The 16,668-nt window shown below is 39.3% G+C and overlaps 1 protein-coding gene across 1 annotated transcript in view; it reads left to right on the top strand.

Moving 5' to 3' along the window:
• Positions 1-16,668, top strand: part of nlgn4xa (neuroligin 4 X-linked a) — a 123,881-nt gene that overhangs the window by 37,655 nt on the left and 69,558 nt on the right. Inside the window, exon 3 of the mRNA XM_032556504.1 lies at positions 200-352. Within this exon, the coding sequence (XP_032412395.1) occupies positions 200-352 (153 nt within the window). The remainder of the gene's footprint in view (positions 1-199; positions 353-16,668) is intronic.

The following is a 16,668-nucleotide window of genomic DNA, read 5'->3' as shown; positions in this document are numbered from 1 at the left end:
AAAGCAATAATAAAACTTTTGCAAAAAACTAACAGCAACCCAAAAATAAATAGTTATAATAATAATAGTTTCTTTTTGCAAACTTTGAATATACCTCACTTTGAGTAAATTGTGAACACAATCTTGGCCAATTAACTTCTAAATGTAGTAACCTTGTTTTTCTTTAGTCTTTTTCTGATCTGTGACTTCTTTTCCTCAGATATTCATGATGAGAATGGATTAAAGCCCGTCATGGTTTACATCCATGGAGGCTCTTATCTGGAGGGAACCGGCAACATGATCGATGGCAGCATCCTGGCGAGCTACGGGAACGTAATCGTCATCACAATCAACTACCGGCTTGGAGTTCTGGGTGAGTCCACCAGTTAGACTTTAACTGCACCAATTCAGACACATTCAACAACGAGTCGACGTTCGATCCTACCTAAACCACAGTGGCATTGTTTTTAAGGAGGAGTTAAATAAGAACCATTCAGGTTTATTTAAACTGGAATACTTAGTGTTTTATGGGCAGTTTCACAGGCTTTTTGTTTCTCTACAGTCAATGAGATATTTCAGTTCATTTCAGTTTATTTTGATTAAAAGATTCAAATATACTCACCTCAAAGCCAAAGTTTAAAACAAACACTCTCCATGATCTACCTGAACATCATTCATTTCATTTTACCTTTAAACAATGTTACCTCCTTATAAATTTAAGTGCTCATATCAAAGGTTTTTGCTAAACTAATAGAATATTTTATTAATTATGAACAAAGAATGTGAACTGCTCACATCTGTACCGCAGATCTTTATTTTATGTTTGTTTTCAATTTTTTATGTTTTTTTTTGTTCTTCTATTCTTAAATTCATTCTGATATTTCGGATTTCTAACAACCTGTAGATACAGTGAGAAAACAAATATTAGTCAGTGGATTATTATAATTGTTTTGTAATAAACTGAATATTGAAATGCAAGTCTGTCAGTTACTGAACAGTGGATTGTTGATTCATCATAATTTAAGAGCTTTATCATTCCTATTTGCCTGTCTACAGTTTATCTAGGCGCAATGTGCTGCCATCAGTATGTGATTTATGGACAAAAACAATGTGAGGTATTATGCAACCTTTGGTTGTGTTTTTGTTTTGTGTAATACTTAAATACATCTAGATATTTTGAATATATTTCTTCCAGATTTCTGGTGAGCCTATTCAAATCTGTTTCAAATTTGGGTCCAATTTCAAGAGGCCTGAAATGGTTTCAAATTCAAAAATAAAATGCAATGTGGCCACATTTCTTGAAACCATTATATGCACATATAAACATGATGAGAATGTCCAGTCATCGTATTGCTCAAAAAGCTTCTGGTGTGACATGTGACCCCAGAACAACAACAATCCTGTGAAGGTGCTGGTGACAGAAAAGCAGAGTTATTAATAATATCTCCTCTGTAAATGTTTCCCACGTTGCCTTTCTGCACTTCATGCTGCTGCCTCACATAAACAGGAGCAGCTGATGCTCTGGAGACTCCCACACAATATGTGCGTGCAAAATCTGCTTTGCTCTTGCTATTCCACTTATACGTGGGTACTGCTCCAGTCTATCTCTGTGGGAGTCAGTCTACTCTGGCTCCACTTGATATAAATTTTGTGAGTGTAACAGGGAGAAGCCCTGTGTTCATTTCCATAGTAAGGAAACCACTCAGAAGCCCCTCACGCAAAGATAAAAGTTACATTTTTTGTTCAGTTGACAAGACAAATGTATCCTTGCAATCAGTGCCAAAGCAACAGATCCTCTGCAGCAATGAATGCTTTTCTTCCCTTCAACTATAATACTAGTACACATACATTCTGTTTATCTGAATTGTTTCCTTCTTGAAATTATTTATCTGTGATTCCTTCACTGTATGAATTCACTTCATTGTCTCTTGAAGTCAAGCTGCAACTCATCCAAATGCACATGCCTCTGCAGCGCCGGCGCTCTGCTTACCATTCATTATAAGGCTGAGCTGTCTGCACCAGTCACTATATTTAGTTGCAGGAGAGCCAGGGGGGAAAGGTGTGCAATGCAAAGAGGGAGGAAAAGACATGAGGAAGAAGAGAAAGAAAGAGAGAGAGGAAATGCAGATGAGTATCTTACATCAAAACAAAAGAGGGGGATGGGAGCAAAGACAGACAAAATGGAGAGGAATCAACTGGACTCATGACAGTTTTGATGCAACATTTTTCACGTGGCTCTGTCTGAAGTTATTGTTCTAGTGTCAGAAGAGTGGCAAACCTTGTATCTATATTAGATGCCGGTCTTCTGAGCAATACTGTTGAGCTTTGCCAAATCATTTACAGAGCATCTTAATTGTGTTTGCTGAAATGATGGATTTCACACACAACCTCAGCTGTAATGAGGTTCTTTTTTTGTGCTGGTAAGATCTGGTAATAACCCAAATCAATCAGAACTCCTTTGACCTCAATTCCATTATGAAATCCATTTGGTCTCCTCACTCTGTTCTTCCGTCGGTGTGGCAGAGTGGTTCACTAAGACATCCAGCACAATACTTTGGAGGAAAAGACAAAGTTATGAGGGGTGTTGGCTCAGATTGATCACAGTGTCCTTCTGTACTGGTCAAGCATGTCACTGCATGTTAAAGGTCTGATTTAAGGTTTAATACCTTACCTGAAGTAGATAACTCACTTCTTTATCCTGGTGGATGAAGCTGAAGCCAGTTAGAAAAGTCTGAAACCTAACTGGACTTCTACTGGCCTAAAACAAATCAGTTTGAGCTGTCCCTTGTCTCAGTTCATATTTGTGATTTTATGAACAGAATGTCAAAGTTTAGTTATGAAAAGGAGGATGACAGGTTTTGCAGGTGATACCATATGGTTCACCTGCAAAGCCTGGCAGCCAAAGACTAAGTCACTGGAGGTAGAGACGATTTTCCGAAGCTGGAGACGTGACATGAAGAAGGTAGATGGCTTCCTGCAGCCTTGAGTGATGGGTAGATATACTGGCCCCTAACCTGCTGTAGTTTCTACATTGCTGTCATGCTGAAGGAATAAAGTGAAGTGGCCTGCTCAAATTCAAACCTTCACCTATGAAGAAGAACCAGAGAACCTATCGACTCGCAGTAGCTGTGTCTCCATTAACCACAGAATTGTGCAATTTGAAATTGAAAAAAAAAATTTGCTTAATGGGAACAAGCCAAGTTTGAAGAAACTCGTTTTTTAAAAAAACGTTTTTGAGCAAGGATGAGGTGGTTTGTCATCCATATTGAAATAGATGTATTTTGCAAAATTGTGTTGGAAACACGTTTTTCACATCACACAAAATCAACAGCCGGATGTTACTTCTGGTGAAAACGTCGACAAAGAAAACAGGAAGTAGTAGGAGGATGATGGTGTGCTTTTGTTTTCAGAGCTCTCAGTGTTCATAAAAGTCGTGTCATTGACTGAATTATGAATATGTCTCATGTGACTGTTTACATGAATCGCTGCCATGACTTTTAATGACTTATCGTGTAAACAAGTGTATTTATGTGTTATTTTAATTCAATTTCTTATTCAATGGAAACAACACAAAACTATGTTTTTTCAACAGTAGCAGAATATAGACAAACTTTTGCACACATCTGTAATGGAAACACAGCTAGTGTGTCTCTTTTGAGGTTTTTCTGAGCTTTGAAGCCTGACTGTGGTTAAGCATGCTGTCAAATACAAGTTCTTTCTCCAAGTAAGTAGGAAATAAGGTCTTCAAGAGCTGGAAACTTGCAATCTGCTTTTGACAGTAGTAGCTTTAGTCAAGATAAAAGTTGACAGTCAGTGCTCTGGATGTGTCCAAAGTCATTCTGTTAGCAGTCTGATTCCTAAGCTGAACTGGTGGATCCAGCATCAACAAAATGAGCTGGACGGCTCCTAAGAGTAAGAAAGTTCTTATGAACATCAGCAAACACAGCAGTTTCCTGACCCAATAAAAATGTGTGGCTGTTGCTATGATTCAGATGATTCAAATAGACGTCTCCAGCTGCTGCTGGGGTGATCGTAGCCTCACCGAGGCCTGGCACGCTAAATGTGTGAACAACATGACTCCGAACTAAAGCAGGCATCGCACGTTAAGGGCAAGTGAGTTCTGCAAGACAATCAGCTTGTAACTGTGTCAGCGCTGGCAGGGAGAGGGAGGACTGCAGGAAATCATGGGACACTCTTTGGCCTTCTCCACTTTGACCTCACACATGGAGCCAGATGGCCGTCAGTGGCTGCATCACTTCCACCCTTTTCCTTTAGATCACATACAGAATCTGTGGTGGAGCCAATGATACAACTGTGCTACTGCAGTACAAGCCAAGGGGGGGGCTTGCTAATTCATACTTAGAAAACTTCTTCACATGGTGTCATGTTCTAACCACATAGTTCAATACAATTTAGAAGGATTTTAGATGATAGTGCATTCAATTCTTAAGTTGATGCGCTCTTACAATGTATTTCTTCTTGCCATATTTCCATAAAATAAAGAGTAATTACTTGTTAACGGATTGTGAGCTGGGAACAGGTTTTTCAAAGGGTTTAGTTTGTTTAACAGTGCAGTGTGAAAGAAAACCGCACCAGCTGAAAATGGAGCAAATGTTTCAGTTTTGGTTCCCAATCTAACCGAGTCCACCGGACTCACCCTGACCTGAAACACCCTAATTCTGCTTTATGCGGCTCCACGTCTTCTTGTCTGTTGTCTTCCTGGCCTTCATGATGCTGGTTGATCTCTAATATTTGGTAAACATTTTCTGAGACCAAAAACAGGACATCTACAATCCAAGTTTTTTACTTCCTTTTTGCTGATCTGTAAGTAAACAACCCCACAGTGAAGTAGAGGGTCTTTCGCATTCTCATGTTTACAAAATGTGTTATGAAGAGAGACGTGTCAACATCAGCCGAGGGTGTTTTTAAAGCTAAACCTGCTTCTGAGGTAGTCTGGGGAACCATCTTCCTGTATCAGACAAACACAGGCAGACAGATTCACCAGGTAAAAACAATAGCATCTAAGCTGTTGTGACTGGCAATATTAAGGGAGAGACAGTCGGGTCTTGCATGGTTGCCCTCAGGCTATATTGCACTGAAGTAGCAGCTCTGTGTAAAGAGTTTGGATTTGATCATAGAGAGATGGTCTTCAGGAGGTAACCAGTGTTATTTTGGTTCACTTGCTTTTTTACTTTTACAGATTGATTTTTTTATTAGACAACTTTCTAAATCAGATATAAAGTTTGTGTTTATTTGTTTTTTTGTTTATTTTTCCTAGAACAGTAAGAAGCTTGCAGGCTTCATGCAAAGCTGGACAAATACTGATCTTCCTCTCTTTCTAAACTGCACTAGTAGAGCAGTGGTCCCCAACCACCGGGCGGTCCGCGGACCAATTGGTACCGGGCCGCGCAAGAAATAATGAACTACTTCCGGATCTTTTATTATGAAAATCCTAAACCGGATTTTACCGGTTACGTCTTGTCAAAATTGAGCCAAATTGCAGCAGAATGAGTAACAAAACAACATCGGAGTGCAGTGAACCCTCGCTATTTTGCGGTTCACCTTTCGCGGTCTCGCTGCTTCACGGATTTGCATCGTGCATTGTGTTCTGCATTCTGATTGGCTAAACAGTCTCTCCGCTTCTTCTCTACCTGTGTGTCAACAACGTTGCGGTTTAATATGTACGTAAAACAGCTTGCCAAATTTAACATAATCGATGGTGGAAAGTCGGTTTATAAGAATCTTTTTGCCCAGAAGAAAAAAGAGCGACAGCAGCTACCGATAACTATGTTCTTCTCTCGAAAAAACACACCTGCACCGCGGGCTTTAGAAGAAAAAAAAACTGCTACAGAGCGGAGTCAGGATGCAGCGGCTCAGTCAGAAGAGCAGTGAAATACACGTGAGTCACTATTTGTGCTACTGTACTTTGTTTTTTTTGTTTTTTGATAATCATTTTTTATTTTCTCCCGTTCTAATCCAATAACTCAGGTCGCAGTGGGGCGGCGCTGATCTCCGCAATCCGGGCACGGGAATCTGCCTTCAGTTCATATTAAAATTATTATTTTACAGTACAGTAGTTATTTGTAAAAAAAAAAAAAAAAGTTTATACAGTACTTTTTATTTGTTAAACAAATGTTTGGGCCCGTAAAGAGGTTTTGTTCTTTGGTTTCAATGTATTATGGAGTATTTCATTGTATAATAATTGTAAAAAAAAATAAAGGTTCCTACTTCGCGGATTTCGCCTATCGCGGGTTCTTTTTGGAACGTAACCGCTGCGAAAAACGAGGGGGTTAGCCTGCCTCCGCCCCAGACTCGATACTTACGATGCGCACCCCTCCCCCCGTCGTTCTGCAGCAAAATTGCGAAGGGCTGACCGGTCCGCGCGACTGAAAAAGGTTGGGGACCGCTTTAGTAGAGCATCTGTGTGTGAAATACTGTATATGGTCTGTTTCTGGGGTTTTGTGTGATGACCCACAAAGGCATCCCAGGTGGGTGGGGGCGTCCGGATCCCCCAATCTTGGAAAAGTCTAGAATTGACTGTTTATTGTCCCTCCCAATAATGAGATGGGATTTACGCCTTTGATCAACACCATGTGCTGTATGAACGGAATTGGAATGGACTTGATTGTTTGTTTTTTTGTTTGTTTTTTTTTTTCAATTTTTTTCTCCAAAGAGTTTTTGCGGCGCTAGTGGCTCGTATTTTTTAGACAGTAGGCAGACAGGAAGGAGGGTGAGGAGAGGGGGAAGACATGCGGCAAAGGTCGTCGGGACTGGGAGTCGAACCCGCGACGTCCGCGTCGAGGACTAAGGCCTCCAAACGTGGGGCGTGCTAACCCCCTGCGCCACCACAGCATGACCCTTGATTGGTTTTTAACATGTTTTGTAGAAACTAAAATCAGAAAAGAGTGGTGTGATTTTATAAACCTGCCCAAATTACCCCAAGATAAAATGCAATGCAACAAAATATCTTCACAAGTTCTTAAATGACTTGTGAAGTCATTTACAGATCATAAATTTGTTAATATCAAATTATGCACTGCTTTATGTTTGCATTTATCATAAAATCACAATACAACCCATTCAAAGTTGTGGTAGTAATGTGAAAAAACATCTGGGAGATTTTTTTAAACGCCCCCAAAAATGTTAAATATTATGATGTCATTTGTTTTCAAATTGCCATGAAATCTCACATGTTTTCTGCCCATCTTTATGCTCTTAAGTCAGCCCATATAAATCTACTGGCATAGTCAAAGACTTGATGTCAGAATGGTTCCAAGAGTCCACTCGGACTTTCGCCATTCTTCTTCCCCTATAGCCTACTGCTAGACTTGTGTGGAGGCTTCATGCCCCATACTCGTACTTAGCGCCACTTATAGGTGTGGGGGAGTAAAAACAGCATTGGGCCGTTCTTTTTTCTCTTTCTCAGTTTTGTATGAACATTTCTAGAAATTCACAACCCGTGTGATTGGAGCCTTGTTGTTTTCCACCTACTAAAGAATGACATACTTTGTCCTAATTCAAGACTTTGACAACATCAAACTGAATTGCATAAAACTCACAGATAGGCAGCAAACATGTTCTTTATTGTGAGCCCATTTAGAGACAAAGGAAGCAACATTTTTAAACATATTTTTTTATTTTCATGTCAAGAAAAAAACCCTGAATTTATCAAAACATCTCCATAAGAGACAGAGGAAAGAAGCAGAGTTGAAAAGGAAGAAAAGGTTCTGCTGATTAGCACCGACGCAGCAGGACACATTGACTAAAACACACACAGAGCAACATTTGTCATGCAAATGACTGTTTTGCCAAAGCGACAGATGACTGTGTGCACCCTCCTCCCTTTGCCCTCGTCATGTTTCTGGCCAAGACAAAATGCGTGTTCCGCTGGGTCTTTTTTTTCTCCTTCTCAATCTTTCTGGCGGCACAATGTGAGCTGCAGCTGCAGCCCTCTGCCTTTCGGTGTCACGTCAGAAGACATCGCCTCATGGTCTGACTCACAGCTGTGCTGAATAACTGACCACTGGCCGGAGTCACACAGCATTTCTCTATCTTTATCTTCAAACGCTGCCATACATGACGCTCTGCAGGGAATATCAGATTGGTGACGGCCTCCTTCAGCCCTGGCTGTCCTTGCAGAGAGGGAGGACTCAGACACAAGGTGGACTTTTTCAGAAGATTCAATAAAATATGGATTTAATAGCAGTACAAAACATTAACATCAATCATGTTAATGTTTTGTGAGAAAACATTAGTGCTGTCAATCGATTAAAAAATGTAATCAGATTAATCACACTCTAGCACTGTGATTAATCACGATTAATCACCATGCTTACCTTTGGTAGCTTGAAATAAAAAAATGCACATTTTAACCCTTGTGAGATCCTAACATTTTGTTTACTCCCCTTTGCCTACGGGTCAAAAATGACCCGCCCTAACAAAAGCCCTAAAATAAAGCAGATTAATTGCATTTTAAATCCAAAATCTATTTTGCATGATGAAATAATCTGATGTTTATCAATTCAGCTCAGTTTAATAAATTCTTTATCATGTATTTTGGTCACACAATTCTAAAAGACGATCAACAGCATTACACCCTTTTTTCTTTTTACCACAAACCAAGTGTTGTAACAATTTCTTCTTTACACAGTAAAAGTTTATTATTGTAATTATACAAATGTGAAGTTATTACTTCTGAATTAATTATATTGAAAAGGGAAAAAAGTCAATAATTAGAAACTTTTTTGTCAACAGTTCATTCCTTTATATTTTTTTAGGAAGTGAATTCTAAAAATATCTCTTGTAACACAACAAAACAAATTGTAGCTTGATTTTGTGAACAATTTAACATTAGCTCTTATGTTGTGTCTCATATTTATATGAGATGTTCAACACAAGAACATGTTCTGCTCAACATAAGATGTTGAACTCATAAGATGTTCTTATGTTGAACATCTTCAACATAAGTCAAAGAACATCCTGTCCTTCCCACCCCAAATTGAACTTAAGATGAAAATCATCCCATGTTAAAAATGTTCAGCACAAGATGTTCAAGAAAATCCTCATAGTGTGAAGATGTTCTTCACCATATGAAGATGCTGCTACGTTGAACATCTTCAGCAAAAGAATTTGTTCAACATAAGATGTTCAACTTCTTATGCTGAAGATCCCAAGTTGGACAGTATGTGCAAACATACAACATAGCACCTGTTAGTGAAACGTCTACTCATGGCGTCAGCAAGAAACCAACCAGATTCAGCATACCTTCATGTCCTCTATACCTAATTTATGTCTGGGATTGTTTTCTGTTGTGTTTGGGAACTTGTGTGATGTGGGAGGTTAGCTGCAGATTGAGTGCAGGTGCAGGTCAAATGCAAATTCAATTCGTACATCAATCTAGTTTCTTTGATATGTCTGTAGGTGTGTGTGTGTGTGTGGGGAGGGGGTGTATGTGTGGGGTGGGTAAGGGTTAGGTGTGTGTGTATGTATTAGAGAGAGTTTATGTGGCCTTTGAACTGTTTTTCTGGTGTTTAAATGGTTTTATAATTCACGGGTCCAAAATGACCCAGAACACAATCCTTGTACCCTGGTGGTGTACAGCCCACATAAACAAAAACAAAGCATCACTTTTTGTAATGACGGGGTCAATCTAGGAAAAGTCATAAAATTTCAAGTTGGAAAAAGATGGTTTAGGGTATTTTTTCTACAGCTAAACATGGTAATGAGTCACTTTTGACTCGCAAGACAACACAGGGGTTAAAAAATGTGACAGAAAACATCTCAGTTTTTCAGGCTTTCATAATTTAAAGAAGCCATTTTGTTTCAGGCGTAAATTAGAAATGTTATTTATAAACTAGTTGTATTCACAATTTTAGTAAACACATGCTATATTGATTATTTCCAAAAGTCCATCGCTTGTTCCTTTTAAGGTGAAATTTGCTGCTGAGTGCAGCAGTCTCATCTTTTCACTTGTGTTTGCAACTCTGCGTTGCTGACCGCAGTACAAGACTACGCTGCTGTGAGCCACACAACGCTTTTAGGTCAAAATAGGTGATGTGATTATCCTGCATTATGTAATATTAACTCATTCATTTTTTTTAGATTAATTACATGTTAACATTGACAGCCCTAGAAAAAATGTAAACTTTTACAGGCAAATCATAAAGAAAGTAAAATATACTCCAGTCATTATATACATTCGATACGCTTCAAAGCTGAAAAGGCAAAAAGCTAATTACCTTAATATCTAGTTGACACATCATATAATTATGGAACAGTGTTGTTCCAGCCCCCATGAAGTCTGTGAAATGTTAATTGTAACTTTGTGCAACAACACATTGTTAACTGCTGCGAAGCACAGCTGATTCTCTCTCGCTGCATTGACTCAGAGCCAGAAAAAATATTTTCAATAATATGCTGTAGTCAGATACACTGCCTGGCCAAAAAAAAAGTCGCCACCAAGAAATGGTCACACTCTCTAATATTTTGTTGGACCGTCTTTAGCTTTGATTACAGCCCGCATTCGCTGTGGCATTGTTTCAATAAGCTTCTGCAGTGTCACAAGATTTATTTCCATCCAGTGTTGCATTAATCTTTCACCAAGATCTTGTATTGATGATGGGAGAGTCTGACCAAGGCAAAGCCTTCTCCAGCACATCCCAAAGATTCTCAATGGGGTTAAGGTCTGGACTCTGTGGTGGCCAATCCATGTGTGAAAAAGATGTCTCATGCTCCCTGAACCACTCTTTCACAATGTGAGCCCGATGAATCCTGGCATTGTCATCTTGGAATATGCCCGTTCCATTTGGGAAGACAAAATCCATTGATGGAATAACCTGGTCATTCAGTATATTCAGGTGGTCAGCTGACCTCATTCTTTGGGCACACAATGTTGCTGAACCTAGACCTGACCAACTGCAGCAACCCCAGATCATAGCACTGCCCCCACAGGCTTGTACAGTAGGCACTAGGCATGATGGGTGCATCACTTCACCTGCCTCTCTTCTTACCCTGATGCGCCCATCACTCTGGAACAGGGTAAATCTGGACTCATCAGACCACATGACCCTCTTCCATTCCTCCAGAGTCCAATCTTTATGCTCCCTAGCAAACTGAAGCCTTTTTTTCTGGTTAGCCTTACTGATTAGAGGTTTTCTTACGGCTACACAGCTGTTCAATCCCAACCCCTTGAGTTCCCTTCGCATTGTGCGTGTGGAAATGCTTTTGCGTTCACAATTAAACATACTCCTGAGTTCTGCTGTTGTTTTTCTTCGATTTGATTTGACCAAACGTTTAAGTAATCGCCGATCACGATCATTCAGGATTTTTTTCCGACCACATTTCTTCCTGGAAGACGATGGTTCCCCACCATCCTTCCAGTTTTTAATGATGCGTTGGACAGTTCTTAACCCAATTCTAGTAGTTCTGCAATCTCCTTAGATGTTTTCTCTGCTTGATGCATGCCAATGATTTGACCCTTCTTAAACAGACTAACGTCTTTTCCACGACCACAGGATGTGTCTTTTGCCATGGTTGTTTAAGAAATGAGGAGTTACTCATTGCATCAGCTGGGGTTAAATAACTTGTTGCCAGCTGAAAGATAATCGCCTATGCAGTACTTATCCAATAGGAGGCTTGTACCTATTTGCTTAGTTAAATCCAGGTGGCGAATTTTTTTTTGGCCAGGCAGTGTACTTTCTAAATGCCTGAATAATGGATGTTTTTTATATTTGTGTATGACTTTCTTTAAATTCTGAAATGTCCATCAATTTCTGAAGCATTTGGCACAGTAGCCCTTTAAACTGGACAATTTTGTTTTGGTGTTCCTCCTTATCATGCTTCTCTCACTAGCTTTCAGGAATATTTAGAAATATATGTAGCAATAATTAGCTGATAGCTTAGGCTAGCCCAGCTATTCATTTTAAGTAAATGGCCAGACCTGTGGCGACTATAAACCATATAAATAGAACCTATCTGACAACATGCAATAGGCTAAACAATCTCATAAAGCAAGACATTAAGAAGTCAAAATCTACAGATTGGAAAGAGTAAAAAATCCATTTCTAAGTCACTAGAACTGCCTTAAGCACAATGAGAACTATTATTTACAAATGAAGAAATCATGGAGCAAAACCAAAATCCCTTTTCACCAAGAAAGAACACAGAGTCCAGTGTCATGATTGACCAAAGGACTTGGAAGATTCCATTTTGGGAAAGCATTTTGTTGACTGATGAGGCGAAACTGGATCCTGTTACATAATACTCAGAGTTAAGAAGTCAAACAGTCAGAAATGGTGGTGGGAGTGTGATGGTCTCAGCTGCTGCGTTGCAGAAACTCCTGAAGGAGAATTGAGTTTAAGACTGTCAGATCTATAACCTGACATTCTCGCTGGACAAAAATAAGAACAGAGGGAGACAGTTAAATTTCTTACAATTGAACGAAGAACTCTGCCCAGGGACGTCTTCTTATCTCTGTCTCCGGACCAGTTCTAACCCTTTGCAATTGCATATTTATTACATTGAGGGGTAGTTTAAGTTACAAATCATTTGCATAGAAGGAGCGGCAAACACATTAACACAGCTGTCAACACAGAGTCTCTTCTTAAACAATGGTGCCATCCTGCATTTCCAGTTCCTGAGATTCTCTGGGTCAGTTCCCGTCCCCCTGTGGGTTATAAACTTCAGTTTCCATGTCCCTCTAGGTCATAAAACTTTGACCCTTAGTCTTTGATGTACTCTCCTGTTAGGTGTCACTCTTATCTCCAGGCCATCTGTCTCCCAATTTGGCTTGCTTCCTGCTGCTAAAGGCACACACACTCCAAGAGCAGACCATAGATTCTCACAGTCCTAAGTATTTATATTTGTAATTAACATAAAAACCTATCAATGACCTTTAGAGCCAGCGTACCGGGGTCATGCAGCAGAAAATAATCCGAAGCAAAACATCAATTCCAGTCTCTGACCTAGTCAAAGTCCAGACTTTAATCTGATATCTGTTTTATTCAGTCATTTCTTTCTCTTTCTGCACTCAGAAAGAGAAGAGCCCTGCTCTGTTGTAATAAAAGTGAAGTCAGTTCTAATTTGCTGTCAGATAAGAAATGTTTGGAGGGTTCACAGCCAAAGGCCACCACAGCATGCCATACCATTACTATAACTCTATTCTTTAAATTGCTTCTGGCTATAACGCAAACCCAAAACCCAGTCCAGATACACACCTGTTCGTTAGCTGGGAAAATATTCTTAAAATATATTTTAGCGTTCTTCAAACACACAGTTCACCTTTGCTCAGTAGGACCAGAAATCATTCTCTCCTTACGAATTCAAAGGAGATAGTTTGTTAGAACTGTGATGGGTTGGCAGTGTGTGTACCTGTGAGTATAGAAGAAGAAAAACTACCAACAGACCAAACTGTTAAGACGGTGAATCAATTAATCAAGACACAATTCATCACTCTGCACAACGGAGCTTGTGTTCTTATTTCAGAAACACTTATTTCTGCAAATACCAGCACAACCAACTCATTTCAGTAATGACCCAAACCAATTATCAACAGCAGTAAAAATAAGTGCAGAGTTGCCAGCAAACAGACCAGTTAATAATCAGAAGTCATTTATTATTCAGTCGGTTTCATGCAGCTACAATAAATTTTAAACAAGCTCCAAAAAGACTAATCATCAGAACTGCTTTGATAAAGCTTTAGTTTCAGTTCCAGGAATGGAGATTATACAGTCATAATTTTAATACATTAGTATTCTCAGTTTTCTTATACAGTGATCCCTCGTTTTTCGCGTTGGTTACGTTCCAAAAAGAACCCGCGATAGGCGAAATCCGCGAAGTAGGAACCTTTATTTTTTTACAATTATTATACAATGAAATACTCCATAATACATTGAAACCAAAGAACAAAATCTTTTTACAGGCCCAAACATTTGTTTAGCAAATAAAATGTACTGTAAAATAATAATTTTAATATGAAGGCACGGGAAGGCAGATTCCGTGCCCGAATTGCGGAGATCAGCGCCGCCCCACCGCGACCTGAGTTATTGGATTAGAACCGAAGAAAATAAAAAATGATTATGAAAAAAAACAAAACAAAGTACAGTAGCACAAATAGTGACTCAGGTGTATTTCACTGCTCTTCTGACTGAGCCGCTGCATCCTGACTCCGCTCTGTAGCAGTTTTTTTTTTCTTCTAAAGCCCGCGGTGCAGGTGTGTTTTTTCGACAGAAGAACATAGTTATCAGTAGTTGTTGTCGCTCTTTTTTCTTCTGGGCAAAAAGATTCTTATAAACCGACTTTCCACCATCGATTATGTTAAATATGGCAAGCTGTTTTACGTACATATTAAACCGCAACGTTGTTGACACACAGGTAGAGAAGAAGCGGAGAGACTGTTTAGCCAATCAGAATGCAGAACACAATGCACGATGCAAATCCGTGAAGCAGCGAGACCGCGAAAGGTGAACCGCAAAATGGCGAGGGTTCACTGTATTGCATATATCTGAAATATTTGAAAAACAAACAATTCCGCCACACAGTGCAGCTTGACACCTATTTTCTCTCATTTCCGAATCAACCTATCAAGGAGCTGCATGCATTTTCCTCCCCACTGATTGGCTAAAGGAGGCTGTAGACGTTACCTTCTGTGGTAGTGCAAAAGCAGTTTTTACTCCATGTATTTATGTATGTTAACGTATAATATGTGTGTGAACTGTTAAAATATTATTATTATACAGTTCTATGTATTTTTAGGGATCTCAAGTATTTGCAGATGTGTGTGAATACTTGATATTCACTGGTTGTTTCCAGTTCACACAAATACCTACAGTCCATTGTACTTTAATTGCCTCAGTTCAAATGACAAAAATAAATTCTGAGAATAAACTAAAACTCGTCACCTGAAATATGTTCCATATTAAACATGAAGGCAATGAGAATACATCAGAAAGGGAGAATGTTCCGACATCTATGTTGGTGTAAAGACGCTCCCTGCTTCATTCTTCATGAGTTGACGCTGTCCTGCCGATTATTTGGATAATCCTGCGAAAAAGAGGCTTATAGTAATTATTCTAAAAGCCTGGACCAATTTTAAAGTTTGCTGGAGCTATAAATCTTCTTTCCATATATTTCTTTAACTCAGTGATATTGCAATTGTTTCAAAAATAAAAAGTTGTTCAAGATGAGATTGGGATTTTGGTGATGCTGATGGATACATGACGTCTCGTTTGCTATTGTGACATAAAGTCAGCACTCTGGAAGACAGAGAAGTCAAAAAAATCTATCAGCGTACGACGGCTCCAGAAAATATTCACAGCTGATCACTTTTATTGCTTTGGAATACGTTTTTCCCTTACAGTCCTGCAATTGCAAAATGACAAAAAGTTTATATTTCTGCAAACTTTTGAGGAAACAGAATCACTTACAGGTCCATCTGATTTCCTCTGAACGCCTTTCAAATGTTTCTACAGCTTGATTTGAGTCAGTACAAGGTCTCACAGCTGACAATTCATATCTGAGCAGAAACTATGCAATGAAATATTAAAGATTGTTTTAAGATGAAAAAGCAGCAGCATCAAACATGCTGAAAGGCATTTTATGGTTTTTATTATTTCAACTAAGCAAACAAAGAAGGTGGTGAGGTGTGACATATTTACTTGTTATATATAAATGTGCTTTAAAATGGTATTTAAGTGCCTGGAATTGTCAAGAAGAAATTGAAAAAAAAACAAAAAACATATTTAGAAAAATTATGACCCTGACTATTGGTTTTAATGCTTCTTGTTGCTACCTTTATTTTGTCCTTATGAGTTATCATTTGTTATGTTGTGTTCACATAACATAACATAAAAGTTATGTTATGTGAACATAACATCCACTTGTCATAAAAGTGGAATGTGCAAAGATTTGACTTCCTGCTGTCCTTCTGTTGGGATGTAAACAGACTGCAGTGCTGGCAGTGCCTTACCTTAGGCTATAGGGAAGTGTAATATATGTATCAAGCGTGCATATTAAGAATCAAACCTGGCTTTTAAAGGTCAGCTATGTCACAGCCTCCTGCTCACCGCTATTGTGATTCAATACGGAACCCAGCCTGTATTGATATTCATGTGAAGTCATGCATTTTCTCCCAACTCTGTTGTCTGAAACAGCTAGAAAGCGGAGTAAGCTTTCTAGCTTACTCCGCTAGAGTAAGCTAGCGGAGTAAGCTTTGCAACAAAGTCATTGTTAGCTGAGGAACTGATAGTCTGCTCCACACAGGCTGCTAGCTGCACAATGCAACAGATGTACTGCGGGGATTTGAGAGACTAGGAGCGAGCCCAGATTTCCTGAGAGGAGATGGATGCCTCTGTCGGTCCAAACTGGCATCATTCACAGAGCAGAACTCTAAACGCTTGTTGCAATGCCTAAAGTTAAAAATGCTCCTGTTTAAGTTGCTGTGTTTGATTTAAATACATGTATTTTTTTTGGTTTGGTTAAGGAACCTGATGCTGTGTGGGGTCCAGCCTCTTTGGCCGGCTCCCCATCGCTGCAGGACCAGCAGCCTCTCCGCTCTCCTCTGCCCCTTCCAGCCTCATACAGGAATCTGTTAGATGAGTGTGATTTGCTTTTCCCAGAGTGAACGCCACTGCAAATAGAATATCATTAAATAGCTGGCCGGTGCAAATGAATTTTTTTCTATCTTGTTTGGAG

The sequence above is a fragment of the Xiphophorus hellerii genome, chromosome 24, assembly GCF_003331165.1.
Source record: "Xiphophorus hellerii strain 12219 chromosome 24, Xiphophorus_hellerii-4.1, whole genome shotgun sequence".
NCBI classification, from domain to species: domain Eukaryota; kingdom Metazoa; phylum Chordata; class Actinopteri; order Cyprinodontiformes; family Poeciliidae; genus Xiphophorus; species Xiphophorus hellerii.
The sequence above is the reverse complement of the archived record's forward strand: the minus strand, read 5'-3'. Positions and strand labels throughout refer to the sequence as shown.